This window comes from Arachis hypogaea, chromosome 14 (genome assembly GCF_003086295.3).
Source record: "Arachis hypogaea cultivar Tifrunner chromosome 14, arahy.Tifrunner.gnm2.J5K5, whole genome shotgun sequence".
NCBI lineage: Eukaryota > Viridiplantae > Streptophyta > Magnoliopsida > Fabales > Fabaceae > Arachis > Arachis hypogaea.
The window spans coordinates 136,603,451-136,624,813 of NC_092049.1; the positions used below are offsets into that span (position 1 = coordinate 136,603,451).

At 37.1% G+C, this 21,363-nt stretch overlaps 2 protein-coding genes across 2 annotated transcripts; both read right to left on the minus strand.

The window, feature by feature from the left end:
- Positions 1-7,647: 7,647 nt before the first annotated feature.
- On the minus strand, positions 7,648-10,609 carry LOC112743310 (receptor like protein 27-like). The gene has a single exon (XM_025792525.3). The coding sequence runs from the start codon at positions 10,520-10,522 to the stop codon at positions 7,823-7,825; it is 2,700 nt and encodes an 899-aa protein (XP_025648310.1). The 5' UTR covers positions 10,523-10,609; the 3' UTR covers positions 7,648-7,822.
- A 4,405-nt stretch (positions 10,610-15,014) lies between these two features.
- On the minus strand, positions 15,015-19,966 carry LOC140178766 (uncharacterized). The gene is made up of 5 exons (XM_072216011.1): positions 18,221-19,966; positions 17,523-17,978; positions 16,244-17,072; positions 15,323-15,970; positions 15,015-15,136 (listed from the first exon to the last, which is right to left on the minus strand). Exons 1-5 carry the CDS (start codon positions 19,964-19,966, stop codon positions 15,015-15,017), a joined length of 3,801 nt encoding a protein of 1,266 aa, XP_072072112.1.
- Between the last annotated feature and the right edge of the window lie 1,397 nt (positions 19,967-21,363).

Genomic DNA, 21,363 nt, shown 5'->3' on the forward strand with positions numbered 1-21,363 from the left:
TTAATACTTTAAGTTTTAGGAATAAAGAAAATAAATCTTATTATCTTATAAATTCAATTAAAGAATTTGATTTCAAATCAATTGGTATTTTAATACAACAAATAATATTTTAAAATAATTTTAAGGATTAAATTAGATTTTAAATTAACATTCTATACCCTAATTTGATTAAAATTAACCAAATCCAAATTAATCCCAAAATCCCCAATTTCATACACAAACCCTAACCTTAATTTTACCCTAATCCTTACCCACACTCACCGCCACTCAGCACTCACCCTATTCCCCCCCCCCTTTCCCCAAACACATATGCAGCAGGCAGAGAGAAAGAAAGAAACGGCAGAAAGAAAAAGGAGAAAACGGGAAAGAAAAAGAGGGAGAGCAGAAGGGGAAAGAGAGGGAGACGGCGTCGGTGGGCATCACTGCCACCGTCGCCGCTGCTGTGCTGTCAGGAGGGAGATCCGAGGGAGAGAGAGAGTGTGGAGTTGAGGGAGCAGAGAAGCACGCCGCCACCTCCAGACGTTGTTGCCGCCGCCGTTCGCGAAGAGGGAAGAGAGAGCTCACGGGTGAGAGAAGGAAGTCGTCGCGTCACTGTTGCGAGCCCACCGCCACCAAGGGCAGTCACCGTACCTAAGCTGCAGCGCTATGGAGCCAGCCTCGTCGCAGTCGCCGTTCGCGTCCCGTAGCCACCGGTGGAGGGAGGCCGCCGTTGCATCCTGCTACACTGTCACCACAGAACCACCGGTCCGTCATTAAGCCACCACCGGGAGTCAGACTCGCGAAAAAAAAAAAAAGAGGAATCTCGCGCGGCCTTCTCATCACTGTCAGACCCGCCGTTCGTCACCGCTAGTCACCGCCGTGCCTTATCTGCCGCTGCCGAGCCGTTTCTCAGTCACCGTCGGTGGAACCCCTGTCTTCTCAGTAAGCATTTCGTTCTGGAACCTTTGAAATCAATATTCAGCTATAGCCTATTAGAGATTTTGAGATGTTGGTTACGTAGGGTTGTGTTCCTGTGTTTGTGCAACGACATTAAGGTTGCTGTTGAGCCACCGAAGCTTCTGGCCGCTATCGGAGCTTCTGCCAGGTCAATTCGGGATTGCAGCTGCTCCGTTCTGCTATTATCGTAAGTATATTTTATTTCGAACCCTTGTCGTTAGTATTCCATTATATATTATTAAAGATTTCGCTATATTAATGATTTAGGATTGGGTTATCAAGGTTGCATGTTACAATTAAAGCTACTGCTGTTATTGCGGAAGTAAGCGAAGCTGTGGATGCAGCCGTTACTGTTGCAGCCAAGGGGAAAAAGGGGCTTATCGCGTTAAAATCACTGCGGGCTTGATTCCTCGAGGTAGGGGATTTTATAAAACTAATTTATTTTAAAGTAGAATTGTTATAAATTGATATGACGAGCGAAATGCTTTTCTGGTGATTATGTAAGTCTTATGCATTGTTTGATTTGTTTGGATGAGTATGGTTGTCTTTTAACTGAGATAATGTTTAATTTTGTTAAAATTGAGATTTCTGATTGGTTTGGCCTGAAATGATTCTTGATATTTAAAAGTCTGGATTTGGTTTATTTGGAAAACTGATTTGGTCTTGAACCTGTTGGAAAGAGTTGAGGATTTGTTTGGTTGGGACCCGAAAAGGGTGGCTAGATCCAAGTTTTAGGGGAAATGCTGCCGAAATTTTATAAAATTAAGATTTTGTTTTAAAATATGATTTAGAAAAAGAATGAATTTGAGAAGTTCCATTACTTTGTTCTTGATTTATTAAGAAATAGATATTTCGAATTTAATCTGTTTACAGGAAGTTTATATTTAAGATCGACTTAAATATGAAAGAACCTGTGTTTTGAAGTTTGACTTAAGAAGTACTTTTGGGAAGGTTACTGATTTAAGAACGAAATGGAATTGATCTGGAACCTAGTATTTTAAACATGTTTTGGATTTTAAACTTAGTTTGGAATTTCTTGATTTGGTTTAGAAACTTTCTTTGAATAACTCAATTTAAGGAAACAATGATTTTTTTAAGAATCTTTACTGAATTTATGGAAATGAGGTCGGTTGTTTTTCCCCTAAAGTCTTGAGACTGTTGAGGAGTTTGATGACCAAATTCTGACTTAGAATGAATGATTTTGAGTTTTCAGAAGAGAATTTAAAGGCGACTTTGTTTTGAAAGGAAATTGAATTGAGGAAAGGTGGCCCTTGAATATGTTGATTATTGAAAGTAAATGGGGGCAAGAATGATTTATTTTGAAATAAGATTTTAAGCCTGATTGATTATGGATATTATTGAAAATATGATGAGGATTTCTGGCCTGGCAAGGATGGTGGTATAGTCCCGCTTGCTCAGTGCGTAAACCGTTGTGCAGGGATGGTGGTTTTGTCCCGCCTGCAGTGAGGATGGTGGTTTTGTCCCGCTCACATACTGATAAATTATTTGGCAAGGACGGTGGTTAAATCCCGCTTGCGTGTTTCGGGCAAGGATGGTGGTTTAATCCCGCTTGCTTGTGGAACCTACGGATAAGGATGGTGGTTTAATCCCGCTTATCCGAGTCGGGTCTGGCAATATAACCGACGCGTGAGCTCATGGCCAGTAGGACAGGCATGCATCATATGCACTTATATGACATTGTTTGGGTGTGCATATTGTAATTGGTTTGCCTATGTGAATAGTTATATTTAATTGCTAATTGCTCTACTTGACATAGCTGCTTGATTGTGTTTGAATCTTCTTATTTGTGTTTGTGACTGAAAATTAGTTGGATTATGATGAATTGGTTGTTGATTGAGTTGCTTGGGCCTAGAGCCGTGATTGATTATGAGATGGGCTGAAAGCTGTGTTTGGTTTGTGCTTTGGGTTAGAAAAGTATGAAAAACTAAACTGGTTCAGCATAGACTTAATGAGCCTATGCTTGGAACAGTTTGGTCATTCATTCTGTCTAGGAAAAACTTTAAAAAAAAAAAAGGCTTTTAGATTTATGAGAAATTAACAGCTTTCCCTTTTAGAAAGAATTTCGGATTTTGAATATTAAATCTTTGGTTTTGAAAAGAAGCATAAGGCGGTTATTAATCACTGTACCTTAATAAACGGTTTTATTCTCATGTCTTACTATAACAATTCTGTAACCCTATAGTGAGAACCTTTTCGAGGACGATGTTCTCACTCCCCTACAGGTTTTTCCCTTTTCAGGATATGGGCGACGGAGCTTTAGAAGAGTTATATTCATTTTCTGTTTATTCGTCATTATTTTGTATTATCTTAGTTTTTGTCTCTCCCTCGCCTTTATTTCTAGCAGTTTTTGCAAGAGGGATAGGAGTTTTGATATGTGAAGTTTGCATATTGGTATGATGTATATATATTTATGTATTATTTGTAAGTAGTGTAAACAGTACTATAATGGATGGATAGAAGTTTTGAATATTCGGTTTTTAAGTTTTAAACAGGCTCATGTTTTACTATTAAATATTTAAAAAGTCGTCGTAATACTCGAGCTATTAGAGTGGCGCAGCCGGAAGCGTGACATTTTAATAGTTAGGTGTTACAAAATATGTTATAAGACTCTTTTGTACTAACCTGAACTGGAAGCTAAATTGGCACTTATCTTTGACCGGAGTTATTACTTTTTCCTCATTCTTGCTTGTCTGAATTAGATAGATAGTGTTTCAAATAATTGTGTTTCTACATTTTTAAAATAGGCATCAAAAACGCCTTATGAATCAACTTACAATAAAATAAGAAAAGTGCAATAAAAATTATGTTAAACAAACCAAGTTGCAGAATTATATGTTGGAGGCACATATCTTGTCTTTTTTTTTTTTTTTGAAAGGATTGCTCTCCGCCTCCTTAATCTAGCAATTTTGGGTATAAACTCTTCCAGTCTGTCATTACCAGTGCAAATTCTTCTACAACAAAGAGAATAAGACATGGTCAAAGAATGATAATCCATTCCAAGTAAATTGTGGAAGCAATATTGCACATGTGGAATAACAATTTGAAAAGAGGAACACATAAATGTAGATTGTGGAATAATTTTAAATGCACATTAATTTTAGTTGTGACTGTTGGACAGAACTGTTAAAAAAAGAGGAATACATAAACCTGTACTACTTGCAATGATTTCACAATTAAAATATTATTTATAACAATAGAATGAGAAGAGTAAAAGACATTTAAAAATCTTTAGGAAAATACCTGGGAAGAATGGTGACGTTGGCCTGAGATCCAAAATCGAGCTCCGGCAGGAAACCGCAACAGGAGGAGTGGAGTTTAGCCTGGTTTCTGCAATTTATGCAATGCGGCTCCACCGAAGATGGATATCGCGATGGACAATTTGTTTAGAGGAAAAAACAATGGCTCATGGGACCGGAAGAGGATGTAGGTAGGAAAAAACAATGGCTCATAGGATGGTACAGAGAGGTGCGAAGAGGAAGAGGGTTTCTAAAAGTATGAGAAAGGTAAGGGGTTTTTTTGGGTAAATGTTAATTTGTGTTTTTGTTGTTTTAGAAATAAGGATTGATTTGAAAAAAGTTAAGTTGTTGGTTTTTATTGTGTTTTTTAGTTTTGTTTTGTATTTTTTTTTTTTTTAAATAAGAGTTGATTTGGCAAGATTTAATTGGTTGATTCTAACATTTTGCCAAGTAAGCAATGTGGCTGACATGGCTTTAAGAGAAATAGCTTCAAAGTAATGAGGGTAAACTTGTGTATCTACTCTTATATATTAAGAATAGAAGTGACACAAGATACATCGTAAGAACAGTATTTTAGAATAAAGGTTTAATTATGTTAGTTCTTATTTTTTTTTATTAAATTTATAATTAGATTTTTATATTTTTATTTTTTTAATTAAATTTTTATACTATTTTTAATTTTATAATTTAATAATTTTTAATATAAAAATATCAGAATTAATTGAATATTTTTTCGCCAATTGAAAAAATTCATAGTTAAAAACAGAATTAGATCTTTGGCCGCATATATTTTAAAAAAAATATTCTTTTGATTTTAATATTTTTAACATCATGAAAAGGATTTAGGCACAATTTGAATAAACAACTTAGTTAAACTATTTTGAAAAAAGAACTTAAAATATAAGGACTTATATTTAAAACAGCTCATAAATAGGTTATTTTGTGTTTGGATAAACAACTTAATTAAACTTTTTTTAATAAATGGGAGTGATAAAACAGCTTTTGAAAAGGAGTGTCACAACCCAAAATGAGTCATGACTGGCATTCAGAAAAATTGTCTCCTAACAAATCTAACAAGTTTAAATATAAATTGAATAAAAAAGTTACAAATATTTTTAATAAATTTACAATTACTAAAATGAATAGTTACATATTATTTTTAACAAAAGCATAAAATAGATCAATATGGTTGGATATAACATCTAGGAACTCGAGAAGAACTAGGTATCCATTGCAGATCATTATTCTTGAATAGAAAGTCTCATGTTCGAATATTCATTCTTGAAAAATATTTTTAGAAAAACGGAATGAATTTGCAACTCAGTGACTAGACAATATTTTTATAATCCACATGAGACCATATGAACCATATTATCCAAAATATATTTTATTTAAAAAATAGTAATTTATACAAATAAGTGAATCAATAAGAGAGTTCTCAATACCAGATTAAAGCTGTCATTTGTGAGATGATAAATAGCTTGCACCTGAGTCTGAATTCATTGATGGTGTAGCAAGAAAGGTTTGTGGTTGATGAAAAGATGTAGAGGGTGGAGGTGGTTGGCATGATTGAAGAGAGCCTTGATAGCTATGATCAAATCAAAAATAGCAATTTATAGCAATGTGACCTGGTCTATTACAGACTTGACAGATTTGCCTTTTGTTGAGTTGCCAAGAACTTCTTCCACCTCTCCATGATTGCCTCCTCTTCTTCCACCAAATCCTCTAGCATAACTTCTTTGTGTGGATGAAAAATTCTGAGCAAAATTGGCTTGAACCAAAGAGAGAGATATTGATCGAAAATTCTCAAGAGTATCCTCATGAGAGAATAGCCGATTTTTGACTTCTCCTATGCTAAATAGTTCAGGTTTTGCTTGAACAAAGGTGATGCAGCTTGAATAATCTTCAGGAATCCCTTTGCAAATAGCTTCAATGTAATCCTCATTAGTAATCTGATATCCAATAGCAATTGAAGAGTCTACCAATTTTTTTATCTGAAAAAGGTATTCTGTAATTTCAAGATTCTTTTTCTTCACCGCTTAAGTTGATTCTTTAATTGCTTGATCTTGGATTTTGTGATTTCAGCAAAATGCAATTGAAGAGTCTACCAGATTTCTAATGCTGATGCACAATGTGCAACTCAATTCTTGAATGATGAATCCACCGAAGCAAGAATCCAAGAGCTAAAATTGTAATCTTGTAACATCTATTTTGTGTATTTTGAAGAGACAGTACCAGCAGCTTTCAAAATTTCAGAATCAAACTGAGATGGAGTTTTACCTTTAATGATATAATCTTTAAGGTAGCGTTTGTTTTGAGGTACTGACACAGAGACTAGAGACTGAGAGACTGAGACTCAGTATCGTGTTTGTTAGTTCAGAGACTGGTACTAAAATTTCTGTCTCTGTCTCTAAAATTTCAGTATTTCAGTACTTCCAAAAAGTAGGGACACAGGGGACTGAAATTTTTAGAAATGGAAACTGAAACTTTAATAACATTTTATACCTAAAATACTTTCATTTCAATTAATTAATTAATTCCAATTTTACCCTTTGTGTAAATTAAATTAGAGTTTCATTCTTGTTTCAATTTCTATCTCCTATTTTGCACCAAACAGAATACTGAGATTTATTTTAATCCCTGTCTCTTAGTCTCTGTCTCTCAGTCTCAGTCTTTCCGTCTCTATCTTTCCACCAAATGCTACCTAAGAGATTTTGTCCACTGATTACGAACAAAGCATGTTGCTTCCAAATAACAAAGTTAGATTCATCTAACTTGTCTAGAATTGAGAAGAGAGAATTCTTTGAATTCCCGAAATTAATTGCTAAGGCCATGATTGAACCTTGCTCTTGATATCATATAAGAAGAGTTCAACGCTCTTTTGAGGAGAAGATAAACAACAGAACCATAAAGTAAACACTTAGTTATTCTATTATTATTGAGATATGCCTTATTGGTCCATACACATATCTATAATTCTATTTAGTATTTATACACTAAATAATACCCGAAACTTCTATGTTCTCTACAAGGTTATTGTCCCTATTTACAGGGGGTGTTGTAATTTTATTTTCTATTATCCTTCAATTCCTATGAAAAAAATTAGTTCTCTTACTATAAAAAAGAGAGATTGATCATTATTGCTTTTTCTTTCTTCTATGGTGTTGTTGACTTTTCATCTTGGAAAAAAAAAAGAAAGAAAAGCATAAGAAATTTCCTGTTTTTGTTAGCAACATTTTTTATAAAAAGATTTTTGTTTACTATATTTCTATATTAATATTTTTTTTCCTTCTCACACATTTACGATTTCGATGTCGAATGTAATTTTAGTTTTATTGAAAAACCTGATTTTTGTTATTATTGTTGGTTCAATTGATCAACTTATAATCTTTTTTATATCATAGAATACAAAGTATGACTTTTCTTATTTCAAAAAAAAAAAACAAAAAACAAAAAACAAAATAGATATATCACATACTATATTTATCTTTTTATCTTGCCTAATTTTATTTGGGTTTACATATAGCTGACTCTTACATAAGAGAAACACAATAATTTTAAATGCAAGCACAAAAATAAAAATAATATAAGATTACACACATGAAAAGACCAACACCTAGACTTGTGACTTAAAAGATCTTTTGCAGCAACCTAAAAACATCTACAGCGAAAGCATTTCCCAGTGCTAACCCAGCAACAAGGCCACCCCCATATCCAATTACAATTACCATCCAATACAATTCAAGGAAAGATCCTGACTCAGAATCTTGATCACCATCAGGTTTTTGCAATGGATGCTTAGGAGGATCTTCACATTTCTTCAACAATTGAATCCCGCACAAATCCTTGTTTCCTTCAAATGAATTATTATCAAATGTGGAAAGTTGTCCATTTTCTGGGATTGGACCTGAGAGATTGTTGAAAGACACATTGAAGAAATCCAAGAAGGTTAGCCCTGTGAGTTGTTGAGGAATATTTCCTGACAGGCTATTGAGAGAAAGGTCCAACACTTCAAGATTTGAAAGCTTTCCGAAGGAAGATGGGATGCTGCCAGTAAACATGTTATTGGACAAATTGAGCACAACAAGCCTATTCAAACTTCCCATGATATCCGGAATCTCACCATAAATTTTGTTACTTGAAAGATCAATGGCTACCATATGATGAAGGTATTGACTCCCAAGATAATCCATGACAACTCCTTTGTTGGACATTGAAAATGTAGACAAATCAATATCTATGAACATATTCTTACTAGGAATCAAGTCCTTGAAATCCAGTTGTCTTTTGTCGGATATGATCATCGATTTGAAGCACATGATTATTTCTGATGTTAATTTTGTTGAAAAACCATTGTGAGAAAGATCAATGATTCGAAGCTGAGGAAATCTGTATTTCAATGGACACATTATAGCTCCGTGAAATTGATTATCACGTAAAGAAACAGCCTTTAACTTAGGAAGAGATCCTAACCAGAAAGGAAATGAGTCATTGAAATGGTTATGTCTCACATCAAGAGACTCTAGCATTCTGCAATTGACAAGTGCTCTTGGTAATTGACCATACAACTTGTTAGAACTAAAATCAATCCACTGAAGGGCATTTCCTTTCTCATAAGTTTGAGGAATATTGCCAATCAGTTTGTTTCCTGCGAGCGACAAATATTGAAGAGATTGACTAAAGCTTCCCAAACATGATGGAATCATCCCAATTAAGTAGTTGAAAGATAAATCAAGATATATAAGGGATTGTAGATTGCATATCAAGGGGGATATTTCTCCTATCAATAGATTGTTGAAAATCTCCAAACCCTGAAGAGTTGTTTTATTCCATATCCAACTCGGTATAGTCTTTATGCTATTCTGTGTTATGTGAAGATTAGTCAACTCTTGCAAGTGCTGTATAAAATTGGGAAAATGAACTAAGTTACATGACCCTAAATCCAATGATTGAATTTGAGGAGGAAATGTTACGTTGGTAGTGTTCTTCCCTTCAACAAAAGACAATTTGTTGCCTCTGCCTAAACCAAGATAAGTAAGCTTTTGGAGCTGTGAAAGCATGCCAAGCTCAATCTGTCCTTCCAACATATTAGCACCTAGATCAAGACCTGTAAGATTCTCTAACTTGAAGAAGAAATATGGAATTTCACCTTGAAGATTATTTTGAGAAAGATCCAAGTAACTTAAAGTGGTTAGATTCATTATCCAAGTTGGAACTTCCCCAGCTAAATTGCACCTACTCAATCCTAACTCTTGAATTGGAGGAAGGATTGTGACATTGACATCCCTGTTTTGTGAGAACAAGGACAATTTGTTGAGAGACAAGTGAAGATCCTCAAGCATCCTTAGCTTCAAAAACATGTCAAGTGCTAGGCGGCCTTCGAAAAAATTAGAACTTAGATCTAAAGTTACAAGATTTTCGAGTCTAAAAAAAGACTGCGGGATTTCACCATGAAAGCTATTATCTCCAAGAGCCAAGGAAGCTAAATTGGTCAGGTTTCCAATGGATGCAGGTAATGTGCCCTGCAAATTTTGGTTTCTTTCAAAATTCAAAGATGTTAAGTTTGCAAGAGAGAATATTCCAATAGGAAACTCACCATATAGTTCACATTGGCGAAAAGAGAGTTTTTGCAGAGATGTAAGGTTCGTGAGTGTGTGAGGTAATGGTGATGAAATGGTGACAAAATTAAGACGAAGTTGTTCTAGTCTTGTTGAGTTTTGAATTAAGTTTCGCAGAGTGGATTCCTTGAGTTGTAAACGGTTGATTAATGGATAATCAAACTGTTCAATATAGCTGCGAAGATCAAGGGACAACAAGTTGGACAAATGGGAAATTTGAGTTGGGACTTCACCTGACAATGTGGTTTCACCAAATTGAGAAAGATTCAAATGCCTCAGTTGTGACAAGGCGCCTATCCTTGCTGGAATTTGCGAGTGATTGAAATCATTGTCTGAAAGATCAAGGCTTTGAAGATGCACAAGTGAGAAAAGGGTGCTATTGGGATCCATGGAACCATAGAGCAGACTGCTACTAAGATCAATGGAAATGACATGACCCGTGAGCTCATCGCATTGAATGCCATCCCAGGAGCAGCAATCTGTGGAAGGACTCCAAGAAAGAGTTTTAGGATAACTGGAAGGATTGTAAGAAGCAGACTTACTTATGATGAAGCTTTTTTTAAAGCTGAGCAAGGCATTGCTTTCATGTTGATGGCACTCATGATGATGAGTTGTAGTTGAATGATTCAAAGTAAAACAGTTTGTGAAGAGGGAAGATGAGAAGAGAAGAAGAAACTGTATGGAGAAAGTAAGAGAACATAAGAACCCCATTATTGTGATCGTATAGCAGTAGGTTTCAGTGGATGGAATGTTTGGGAAACTCTAATGGGTTTTTATAGTGAAGCAGTGATGGTGATGCTAAATTCCAATAGACAATAGTGATGATAAGTAAACTCTATCGTTAGACTTAATTTTTTCTCTTCAATTTGTTTCATATCATTGACTCTAAGTAAACTCACTGTGGCTTATACAGGAAGAGAGTTCAGATATCTTTGCATTGGTGCTTTAATTTTATATTATTTAAGGAAATAAAATAACTTTTTTTTAGAATAAGAATAAATTACTATTTATACCCATAAAAGATACAGATGCTGACAAATGTACCCATATAAGAATAAAGCGACAATTATAATCAAGGAAGATGGATTCCGTGTGCCAAGAGTACCCGGACGTTGGTCCGTTAGGGTATTCTTGGCACATGGAAGCTATCTTCCGTGGGTACAATTGTCATTTTATTCTTATATGGATACATTTGTCAGCTTCGTATCTTTCATGGATACAAATGGCAATTTATTCTTTAGAATAATATGCATTGGTCTTTAACACGATTTATCATTTTGTGAGGGACATATAAATTCCACCATTACCATTCTGTGGGGTTTTCATACAAGTCCATTACACAATTTTCTCAAAAATTATTTGATACTTGTGTAGTGCTTCTTACGCTACTTGCAACAGTTCTGGATTATGAGAAGTAGCTAGAAATATTGGCGTGCATTTTGAGCAAGAAAAAATGTTGCCATTCATCTCATTTTCAAAATTATTGATGATTCTAGTTGAACTTGAGAAGGGGGGGTTGAATCAAGTTAGCTTAAAACTTTAAGTTTCAAACTCTGTTTTTGCTGTTGCTCGAGTTGCAGGAGATTATTTGAAATAGTCTCATACGCAGAAAATTAAAAGTGCAGAGAAGAGGAGAAAGAGGCCAGCATGTATCCTGGTTCGGATTCTTTGTGCCATGAATCCTACATCCAGTCTCCACCACAAACCATGGTGGAATTTTCACTATAATTCTCAGGTTACATACACCAATACTATTGAATTACTCCCTAATTCAACTAGTATCTACCCCTAAGCTTTCTTCACCAAAGCTTAGCAACCCCAAAGTGCTATCCCAACTTGGAAGGGGAATCTACACAGATTCAATTCTCACCAAGTGCTAACCCAACTTGGAAAGGGGAACTAATCCTAGTTCATAAACCCAGATTACATCAAAAAATAAACAGTGGCTATTTCTGCATCACTCTTGCCTTTTCTCTCTTGGCTTTTGATCCTCACATGATTGCCTTTTTTTTTAAACAAAGAAAAACGCAAGACAGCCATAACAATAAATCAGAATTAAGCTTGAGTAGAAGAAAGAGATTCCAGCTCTGTGTTAGAGATGATGCTCTGAATGTGTGTGCTTTCTTTCTTGTCTTCAGAAATGGGAATGAAGCTTCTTTTATATCTTCAGCTAGGCTTCATTGTAGCTTCTTCCTTTCTTCTTTTCCTTGCTGCCCGTTGGAGTGGTCCTTGATGGCATGCAGTCCTTTCTTCATCCTGCTCCACTTCCTCTGCTGTCCGAGGAGCTTCACCACTACCTCTGCTGTCCTTGGTGTTTCTTTCATCCTTGGCATGTTCCTCTTTTCCATTCTGCTCCATTTCCTAGCTGCTTCTGTGTGTTCTTGCTCGATGGTGTTTTGCTCAACCACGATCCTTAGCAGTGCTCAGCTGATGTCCTTGAGTTAGTGGTTGTTCCCTTGTGTCCTTGGAGTGATGATAGTGTACCAGCTATCCTTGTTGCTTTATTATACCAACACTTGTCCTTTTTCTTTTTTCCAGCTGTCTTCCTTTAGCTTTTAGTAAGCCATATAACATAATGGACGTTGCTGTGAGGATGAGCTTTGGCTCATTGCTGAAGCACTTGTTGGACTTGGACTAAAGCAATTTTGAACTTGGATACTTTGGGCCTGCATCACTAACACTCTCATTAAACTATATTGGGCTTTCCACCCAAAACAATGTTTGTCATCATAACTTAACAAAAATCAAACTAGGCTCAACAATCTCCCCCTTGATGACAAACATGATAAAGTAGGGAAATTAAAAAATTAAATGAGTTAAGAACACTTCCCTTTGATGACATCCGGATTGTGAGTTGCTCCCCCTGAATGCTAGCATTACTCCCCCTTGACCATGGCTTACATCTTTTCCTGAACAAAACTTAAAAACAGCCAAGACCAATATTTCCAAACGCTATATCACAGTAATGTAAGCACAGAGCAATTAACACTAAGCACAACACAGGATAAATCATAGCAAAACATGATAAATCATAGCACCACAAAACATTGTTCTTAACTATTAAGCCAAAACTAACATTCCTTTTCTTTTCTCCCCCTTTTGTCATCAAGGGAGGAAAGGAAAAACCTGCACAAAATTTGTTAGTGGCTGGTGCAATTAGTCCAAGTAGCAGAGTGATTTAGTTACAGTCATCCAAAAGAAAGTAAAATAAACAAGTTCAAAATGAAAACAAGTCATATTCGCATATGAGATAACAAGAGCTAGGCATCAGAGTTGGATTCATCAGAGGTTCCATCGTCCTCCCCCTCATTGTCAGATGTGGTGAGGCCAACCTCAACATCCTCCACAAAGTCCCTCAGAATGCGAATCCTTCCTTTGGTCTTCTTAAGAGCATTCTCCTCCAAAACTTGATTCCTTTTGCGCTCAGCACCATGATGGAGAAGAAGGTCAGTCAGATTGATAAATTCTTCAAGCACATTCTTCAGAATGCGGGTCATGACCTTGATTGTAGTGGATGTGGAAGGGGGGATCAGAGGATCCTCATCAACAGAGGGAACATCAGTGCTGTCATCAGTTTGGCGACGCTTGGGAGCTGTTTTCTTTACTGCACCACCCCCTTTAATATATGAGTTACAATCTATGGCAATTTCAGCCCCAAAATCAACATTGTAGTATTGAAAAATTTTTGTAAGAAGCATGCCATATGGTAACGCATTTTTAGTACTAACACAAGCATACATATGCCTTACAAGTAAGTAAGCAAAAGAGATGGGAATTTTTGAAAGCAGTGCATACAAAACCAGTGTGTCACAGAATGAGACGCGTTGAAAAGAGCCGCTCTGAGGCAAGATGACATGGTTCACAATCCTATGCAGCTGGGCACGGACTGGACCAAGAGACTTATGAGTTGGAGTGTTACCTTCTAAGAGAGGGATATTAATGCAGACAGTACTTAGGGCATCAAAGTATGAAACATTGAGTGTTTCGTCCCACTTACCAGAGGTGTAGACATCAGGGCCTCGATCCTGGTAATCTAGGGCTTTGCCTAGGTGATATTTGTCAAGAATAATCACTTTGCCTTTAACAAAAGAGGCGATTCTCCCTTCTTTGTAGGACATGTTGCTATAGAACTGTTTTACCAAATCAGGGTAAATTTTCTCTTTGATGGACAGTATGGATGTCCAACCTTGATATGCAAACAATGGGGTAAAGTTCAGGCCTTTCCTATGGAGTTTGTCAAGATTGACAAGCTTCGAGGGACAGAGTTTACGCTTGTAAACATCTTTGCAGAAAAACAGATAGTTCATGAGAGATTGAAAACGACGACGATCAAAGGACTCATCAGGAAAATCAGCATAAAATGACTTGTAAGCAATAGGATTTGAGAGTCTAGGTTCAGCAACAGGACGGAGGTCAAAGCCAATGACTGTACCGCGAGTATGGCGATTCTGAGTGGGGCGAGTCTCTTCGTCTTCGTGAAGAGGCCTCTTTCCTCTGGAAGAGCTAGGTTTGGAAGAACTAGGCTGAGACATGTTTGGTGGAGGAGGAGGAGGTGTAGGGCGAGGGGCAACGCCAGGGCGGCGAGCAGTGGTCTTCGTGCGGGCCATGTCAGGAGAAGGGTTTGGTGGTGGAGATGGAGAGGAATGAGTGGGGGAATGAGAGGGAGAAGAGTGTGTGTGATCAGAACGGTGGGTGCCGCTGTGGGAGCCTCTGTGAGCAACTCTCTTCTTTCGAGCCATATTTATAGAAGCACTGGTTCGGAGAAGATGAAAGAGTGGAGAGTGGAGAGTGTGGTGTGAATGGATGCATGCAGTGGGAAGTTATTATAAACTTAGAGAAGTGTAAAGGTTGCACCTTGAAAAAATAAAAATCCCAACTTTGAAAACGCATAGGAAGTAACAGCTGTAATTGTTGTACGTTGCAGATGGGAACAAAAGCAAAATAAAATTTGGATTTGAAAACAAATGTTAAATGAGGCCCAAAAACTTATTTTCAAAAAATGAAAAAAACAACTATGAAATGGGCTTAATTGGATTCAGTAAAGAAAGCTCATATGTCGAGACTGCTCCAGCACGAGATGTTCATCATTCAGGCCTGAATCCAGTAGGCTTCATAGTGACTCAATGAAGGTTACTCATCATCTGCCAAAAAATCTCACCGCGATTTATGAGACAAAATACAAAAGATCTCATTATCAGAAACATTAAGAAAACAGAGATGAAGTTAGAATGCCCAGTTCAGTTCTCAACTTGCAGAACCTCTCATCTATCAATGGTTTGGTGAATATATCAGCTAGCTGACCCTCAGAATTAACAAACTGAATATCTAAATTTCCATTTTGCACATGTTCTCTTATAGAATGAAAACAAACTTCAATGTGCTTTGTTCTTGAGTGCAAAACAGGGTTTTTGGAAATATTGATAGCACTCATGTTGTCACAAAATAATGGAATGTTTGAGACATTCAATTTATAGTCAGCTAGTTGAGTTTTCAGCCATAATAATTGAGAACAACAAGAGGAGGCTGCAATGTACTCAGCTTCGGCTGTTGAAAGTGCTACCGTAGCTTGCTTTTTGCTAGACCAAACAATGAGGGATTTCCCAAGAAAACAGCACATGCCACTTGTGCTTCTTCTATCGACCCTATCCCCAGCAAAATCTGCATCACAGAAACCCACTAATTGAAAAGAATCAGTCTTAGGAAACCATAACCCATAATTAGTGGTACCAAGTACATATCGGATGATCCTCTTGACAGCAGAGAGATGTGACTCCTTAGGCTTTGATTGAAACCTTGAGCAAACTCCAACACTTTGGATGATATCAGGCCTTGAGGAGGTTAGATACATTAGGGATCCAATCATCCCTCTGTAACGAGTCTCATCAACATCTCTACCATGTTCATCCTTATCAAGCTTGATGTTAGGATGCATGGGGGTTCCCATAGGCTTAGCACATTCCAGCCCAAACTTCTTGACAAGTTCCTTTGCATATTTTTCTTGATGGATGAATATGCCTTCTGCAGTTTGCTTGATTTGCAGGCCTAGGAAGAAATTGAGTTCTCCCATCATGCTCATATCAAATTCATTGGTCATAAGCTTAGCAAAATCTGCACACAAATCCTCATTAGCCGAACCAAATATAATATCATCAACATAAACTTGCACAAGAATAAAATGATCATGATAATTTCTAATAAATAAAGTGGTGTCAGTGGCTCCTCTTTGAAAGTTATTTTTCAATAAAAATGAGCTAAGCCTCTCATACCAAGCTCTAGGAGCTTGTCTTAAACCATATAAGGCTTTAGCTAGTTTGAAAACATGGTTAGGAAAAGTTTTGTTTTCAAACCCAGGTGGTTGAGCCACATAAACCTCTCTATCTATTATGCCATTGAGGAAAGCACACTTTACGTCCATTTGGAACAATTTGAAACCACAATGAGCTGCATATGCAAGGAGCAATCTGATGGCTTCCATTCGAGCTACAGGTGCAAATGATTCATCAAAAGCAATCCCTTCCTCTTGATCATATCCTTGAGCAACCAATCTGGCTTTGTTTCGGACTATGGATCCGTCTTCACCCAGCTTGTTTCTGAAAATCCATTTAGTGCCAGTGACTTTCTTTCCATTTGGATAAGGCACTAATGACCAGACCTGATTCTTCTCAAATTGCTGCAATTCCTCCTTCATGGCTAACACCCAAGATGGATCAGCAAGAGCTTCTTGGATGTTTTGAGGTTCAATCTTTGATAGAAGAGCAATGTTGTTGGATTCGGCTCTTTTCAAAGATGAACGAGTGGTCCTACCAGTTGAGGGATTTCCAATTATGAACTCGTCAAGGTAGTTTTTCAGAAACCTCCATTCTCTTGGTCTTCTTGACTGGTTTGAGGATTCAGATTCCTCTTGGTCAACAATGGCCTCTGCATCAGTATTTTCTGCAGAAACAGGAGATAATTCCAAATTGTCTCCTGCAGAATTGGGATTTTCGTTGCTAGCAGGTGCAGCTTCATGAGAACATGGATTTTGTGGAACTGTTTCACTGTTCTTAGGTACTTGAACTTCAAAACCTGGACTATCATCAATGAAAACACTAGGAACAGAGTTAGATTCACAGAATGTGACATGCATGGTTTCCTCAACGGTTTTGGAGTTCTTGTTATAAACTCTATAGGCCTTGCTATTAGTGGAATAACCAAGAAAAATTCCTTCATGTGTTTTGGGATCAAATTTTCCTAAATTTTCTTTGATGTTCAAAATGAAACACTTGCAGCCAAACACATGAAAATAACTAAGATTAGGAGGATGCCCTTTCCAAAGTTCATATGGTGTTTTCTTCAAAAACTTCCTAATGATGGTTCTATTTAAAACATAGCAAGCTGTGTTCACAGCTTCAGCCCATAAGAACTTAGGGATTTCATATTCACATAACATAGCTCTAGCCATTTCTTGTAAACTTCTATTTCTTCTCTCAACAACACCATTTTGTTGAGGTGTTCTTGGACAAGAAAAGTTATGTGATATGCCTTGTTCATCACAAAAAGATTCAAAGTATTGATTTTCAAATTCTTTACCATGATCACTTCTTATTGAAATAATTTTTGAACCTTTTTCATTTTGAATCTTTCTGCTGAATTTTTCAAAAACAGAAAAGGCCTCATGTTTATGAGCAAGAAAGAACACCCAGCCAAATCTAGTATAGTCATCCACAATTACCATGCCATAACTCTTTCCTCCAAGACTTTGAGTTCTAGTAGGTCCAAACAGATCAAGATGCAACAACTCCAATGGTTTCTTAGTAGAGACATCTTCCTTGGGTTTGAAAGAGGTTTTAATTTGTTTACCCATTTGACAAGCATCACAAATGATGTCCTTATCAAATTTTATATTAGGAAGATCTCTAACTAAGCCTCTCTTTACAAGCTTAGAGATTTGGAACATGCTAGCATGTCCTAACCTCTTATGCCACATCCATTTTTCAGATTCCATTGAAGAGAAACAAGTTACATTTTGAACTTTTAGATCATCTAGAGTGATACCATAAACATTGTCACTTCTTTTGGCAACAAATAAAACAGCCCCTGTTTTCTCATTTATGACTCTACAATCAGATTTTCTAAAGGTTACAGCATATCCAAGATCACACAGTTGACTTATGCTCAATAGATTATGCTTTAACCCATCAACTAAAAAGACACTATCAATGCAAGTTGAAAAATCTTTGCCAACCTTACCAATGGCAATTATTTTACCTTTACTATTATCTCCAAAGGTGACAAATCCTCCATTATACTTGTTGAGTTTAATGAAGAAAGTATCCCTTCCGGTCATATGCCTTGAACATCCACTATCAAGATACCACATGTCCATTTTCTTCTTGGATGCAAGGCAAACCTGCATGTTCTTCAACTAACCTTAGGTATCCAAATCCATTTGGATCCTTTGATGTGAAATCTTCTTGGTTGCCCAAGAGCATTAAAATCATGAACAACTTTATATAGCTTACTATCATTACCAAAAGACTTAAGAAAGATGAAACATTGAGGAGGATCATGATCATTTCTGTTGCACTTGTAGCAATGATTCTTGCTTACTGATTTTTTAGGTTTGCTGAATCCTTTAGGTTTGAAAAGCTTGGAAGAGGAGGCTTCAGATTTTTTAAAGTTTTGTTTGAAAACAGCCTTGTTTTCCTCTATGAATCCAAGTCCAGATTTTTCAGATCCAAACCTTTGACAAGCAAGTAGTTTGTTCAGATTTTGAGAACCTTGAACAAACTTTGCTAAGTCTTCATTCAAACTTTTTATTTGTTCATTCAGCCTTTTGTTTTCAGAAATCAAATCAGTGGAGGCAGAAACTTCATGCTTGAGTTTGAATTTTTCTAATTCAGTTCGCAAGACAATGTTTTCTTCTTTTAAAAACTTTTCATTGTCAGTTTCATTTGCCTTAACCTTTTTCAAAAGAAGATCATTTTCTGTCCTCAAAGTCTCATTTTCTTTCTTACATTTAGCATACTTATCCAAGAGTTTCTTAGAGCTCACAGAAATGTCTTTGATAATGTAGTGCAGTTCATCAATAGATAAGTCAGAGAGATCTACCTCATCTTCATCATCATGATCTGCCATCAGGCATAGTTGAGCTTCCTGATCTGAGCTTTCTGAGCTGGTGTCGTTCTCCAAGTCCTCCCATGTTGCCATCATCACCTTCTTTTTGTTTTTCTTGAAATTTTCGCCTTTCTTAAGTTGAGGGCAATCTGATTTGAAGTGACCAGGTTCCTTGCAGTGATGGCATGTGAACTTGACTTGATCTTTCTTGACCTCTTTGGATGAAGAGCTTCCTTTGCCTTTGTTTTTGTATCTTAGTAGTCTTCTCATTTTCCTTGCAAAGAGCACCATTTCTTCATCTGAGAAACTGTCATCAGATTCTTCTCCTTGGGCTGTCATTCTTGATTTTAGTGCTATACTTTTCTTTTTGTCATCTTTGTCTTGAGACATGTGAGTGGTTTCATAAGCCAGCAGCTTGCCTCTCAGCTCATCATAGGTGATTTTGATCAAATCATTCCTTTCAGAGATGGCTGTGCTTTTCACTTCCCATTTCTTGGTAAGACTCCTCAGAATCTTCCTTACCAAGGTTTCTTCAGAGTAGTTTCTTCCCATGGCGTCCAGATTGTTGATGATTATTGAGAACCTTTCGAATATTTGATCGATGCTCTCATCTTCCTTCATACTGAACATTTCATACTCCTTCATCAGCATGTCAATTCTGGTCTCCCTCACTTGCTTAGTGCCTTCATGAGTGAGTCTGAGCTTATCCCAGATTTCTTTAGCCGTTTTGCACCTTGACACTTTTCTGAACTCTTCAAAACTAATTGCACAGTGCATCAGGTTGATTGCCTTGGCATTGAGTTCAACCTTCTTCTTTTCTTCTTCTGTCCATTCGCTGTCCTCCTTTGCCACAACTTCTCCATCAGCATTCTGTTTGGTGGGAACGTCTGGACCATTGAGAATGATCTTCCAGATGTTGTAGTCGATCGACTGCACGAAGATTCTCATTCTCTCTTTCCAGTAAGAGTAGTTGCTGCCATTGAAGTAGGGAGGTCTGTTGTTGGACTGCCCTTCAGTGAGAGTGAAAGCCACGATGTTGGGATTCATGTTGTTGGCCATGGATCTTTACTCCAAGCTGTGAAGCTTGTCTTCTTGAAACCAGGCTCTGATACCAATTGATGATTCTAGTTGAACTTGAGAAGGGGGGGTTGAATCAAGTTAGCTTAAAACTTTAAGTTTCAAACTCTGTTTTTGCTGTTGCTCGAGTTGCAGGAGATTATTTGAAATAGTCTCATACGCAGAAAATTAAAAGTGCAGAGAAGAGGAGAAAGAGGCCAGCATGTATCCTGGTTCGGATTCTTTGTGCCATGAATCCTACATCCAGTCTCCACCACAAACCATGGTGGAATTTTCACTATAATTCTCAGGTTACATACACCAATACTATTGAATTACTCCCTAATTCAACTAGTATCTACCCCTAAGCTTTCTTCACCAAAGCTTAGCAACCCCAAAGTGCTATCCCAACTTGGAAGGGGAATCTACACAGATTCAATTCTCACCAAGTGCTAACCCAACTTGGAAAGGGGAACTAATCCTAGTTCATAAACCCAGATTACATCAAAAAATAAACAGTGGCTATTTCTGCATCACTCTTGCCTTTTCTCTCTTGGCTTTTGATCCTCACATGATTGCCTTTTTTTTTAAACAAAGAAAAACGCAAGACAGCCATAACAATAAATCAGAATTAAGCTTGAGTAGAAGAAAGAGATTCCAGCTCTGTGTTAGAGATGATGCTCTGAATGTGTGTGCTCTCTTTCTTGTCTTCAGAAATGGGAATGAAGCTTCTTTTATATCTTCAGCTAGGCTTCATTGTAGCTTCTTCCTTTCTTCTTTTCCTTGCTGCCCGTTGGAGTGGTCCTTGATGGCATGCAGTCCTTTCTTCATCCTGCTCCACTTCCTCTGCTGTCCGAGGAGCTTCACCACTACCTCTGCTGTCCTTGGTGTTTCTTTCATCCTTGGCATGTTCCTCTTTTCCATTCTGCTCCATTTCCTAACTGCTTCTGTGTGTTCTTGCTCGATGGTGTTTTGCTCAACCACGATCCTTAGCAGTGCTCAGCTGATGTCCTTGAGTTAGTGGTTGTTCCCTTGTGTCCTTGGAGTGATGATAGTGTACCAGCTGTCCTTGTTGCTTTATTATACCAACACTTGTCCTTTTTCTTTTTTCCAGCTGTCTTCCTTTAGCTTTTAGTAAGCCATATAACATAATGGACGTTGCTGTGAGGATGAGCTTTGGCTCATTGCTGAAGCACTTGTTGGACTTGGACTAAAGCAATTTTGAACTTGGATACTTTGGGCCTGCATCACTAACACTCTCATTAAACTATATTGGGCTTTCCACCCAAAACAATGTTTGTCATCATAACTTAACAAAAATCAAACTAGGCTCAACAATTATGATGTAAAATATAGAAAATCAAAATGAATTAAGCAGTTATTGAGTCATAAAGAATTGA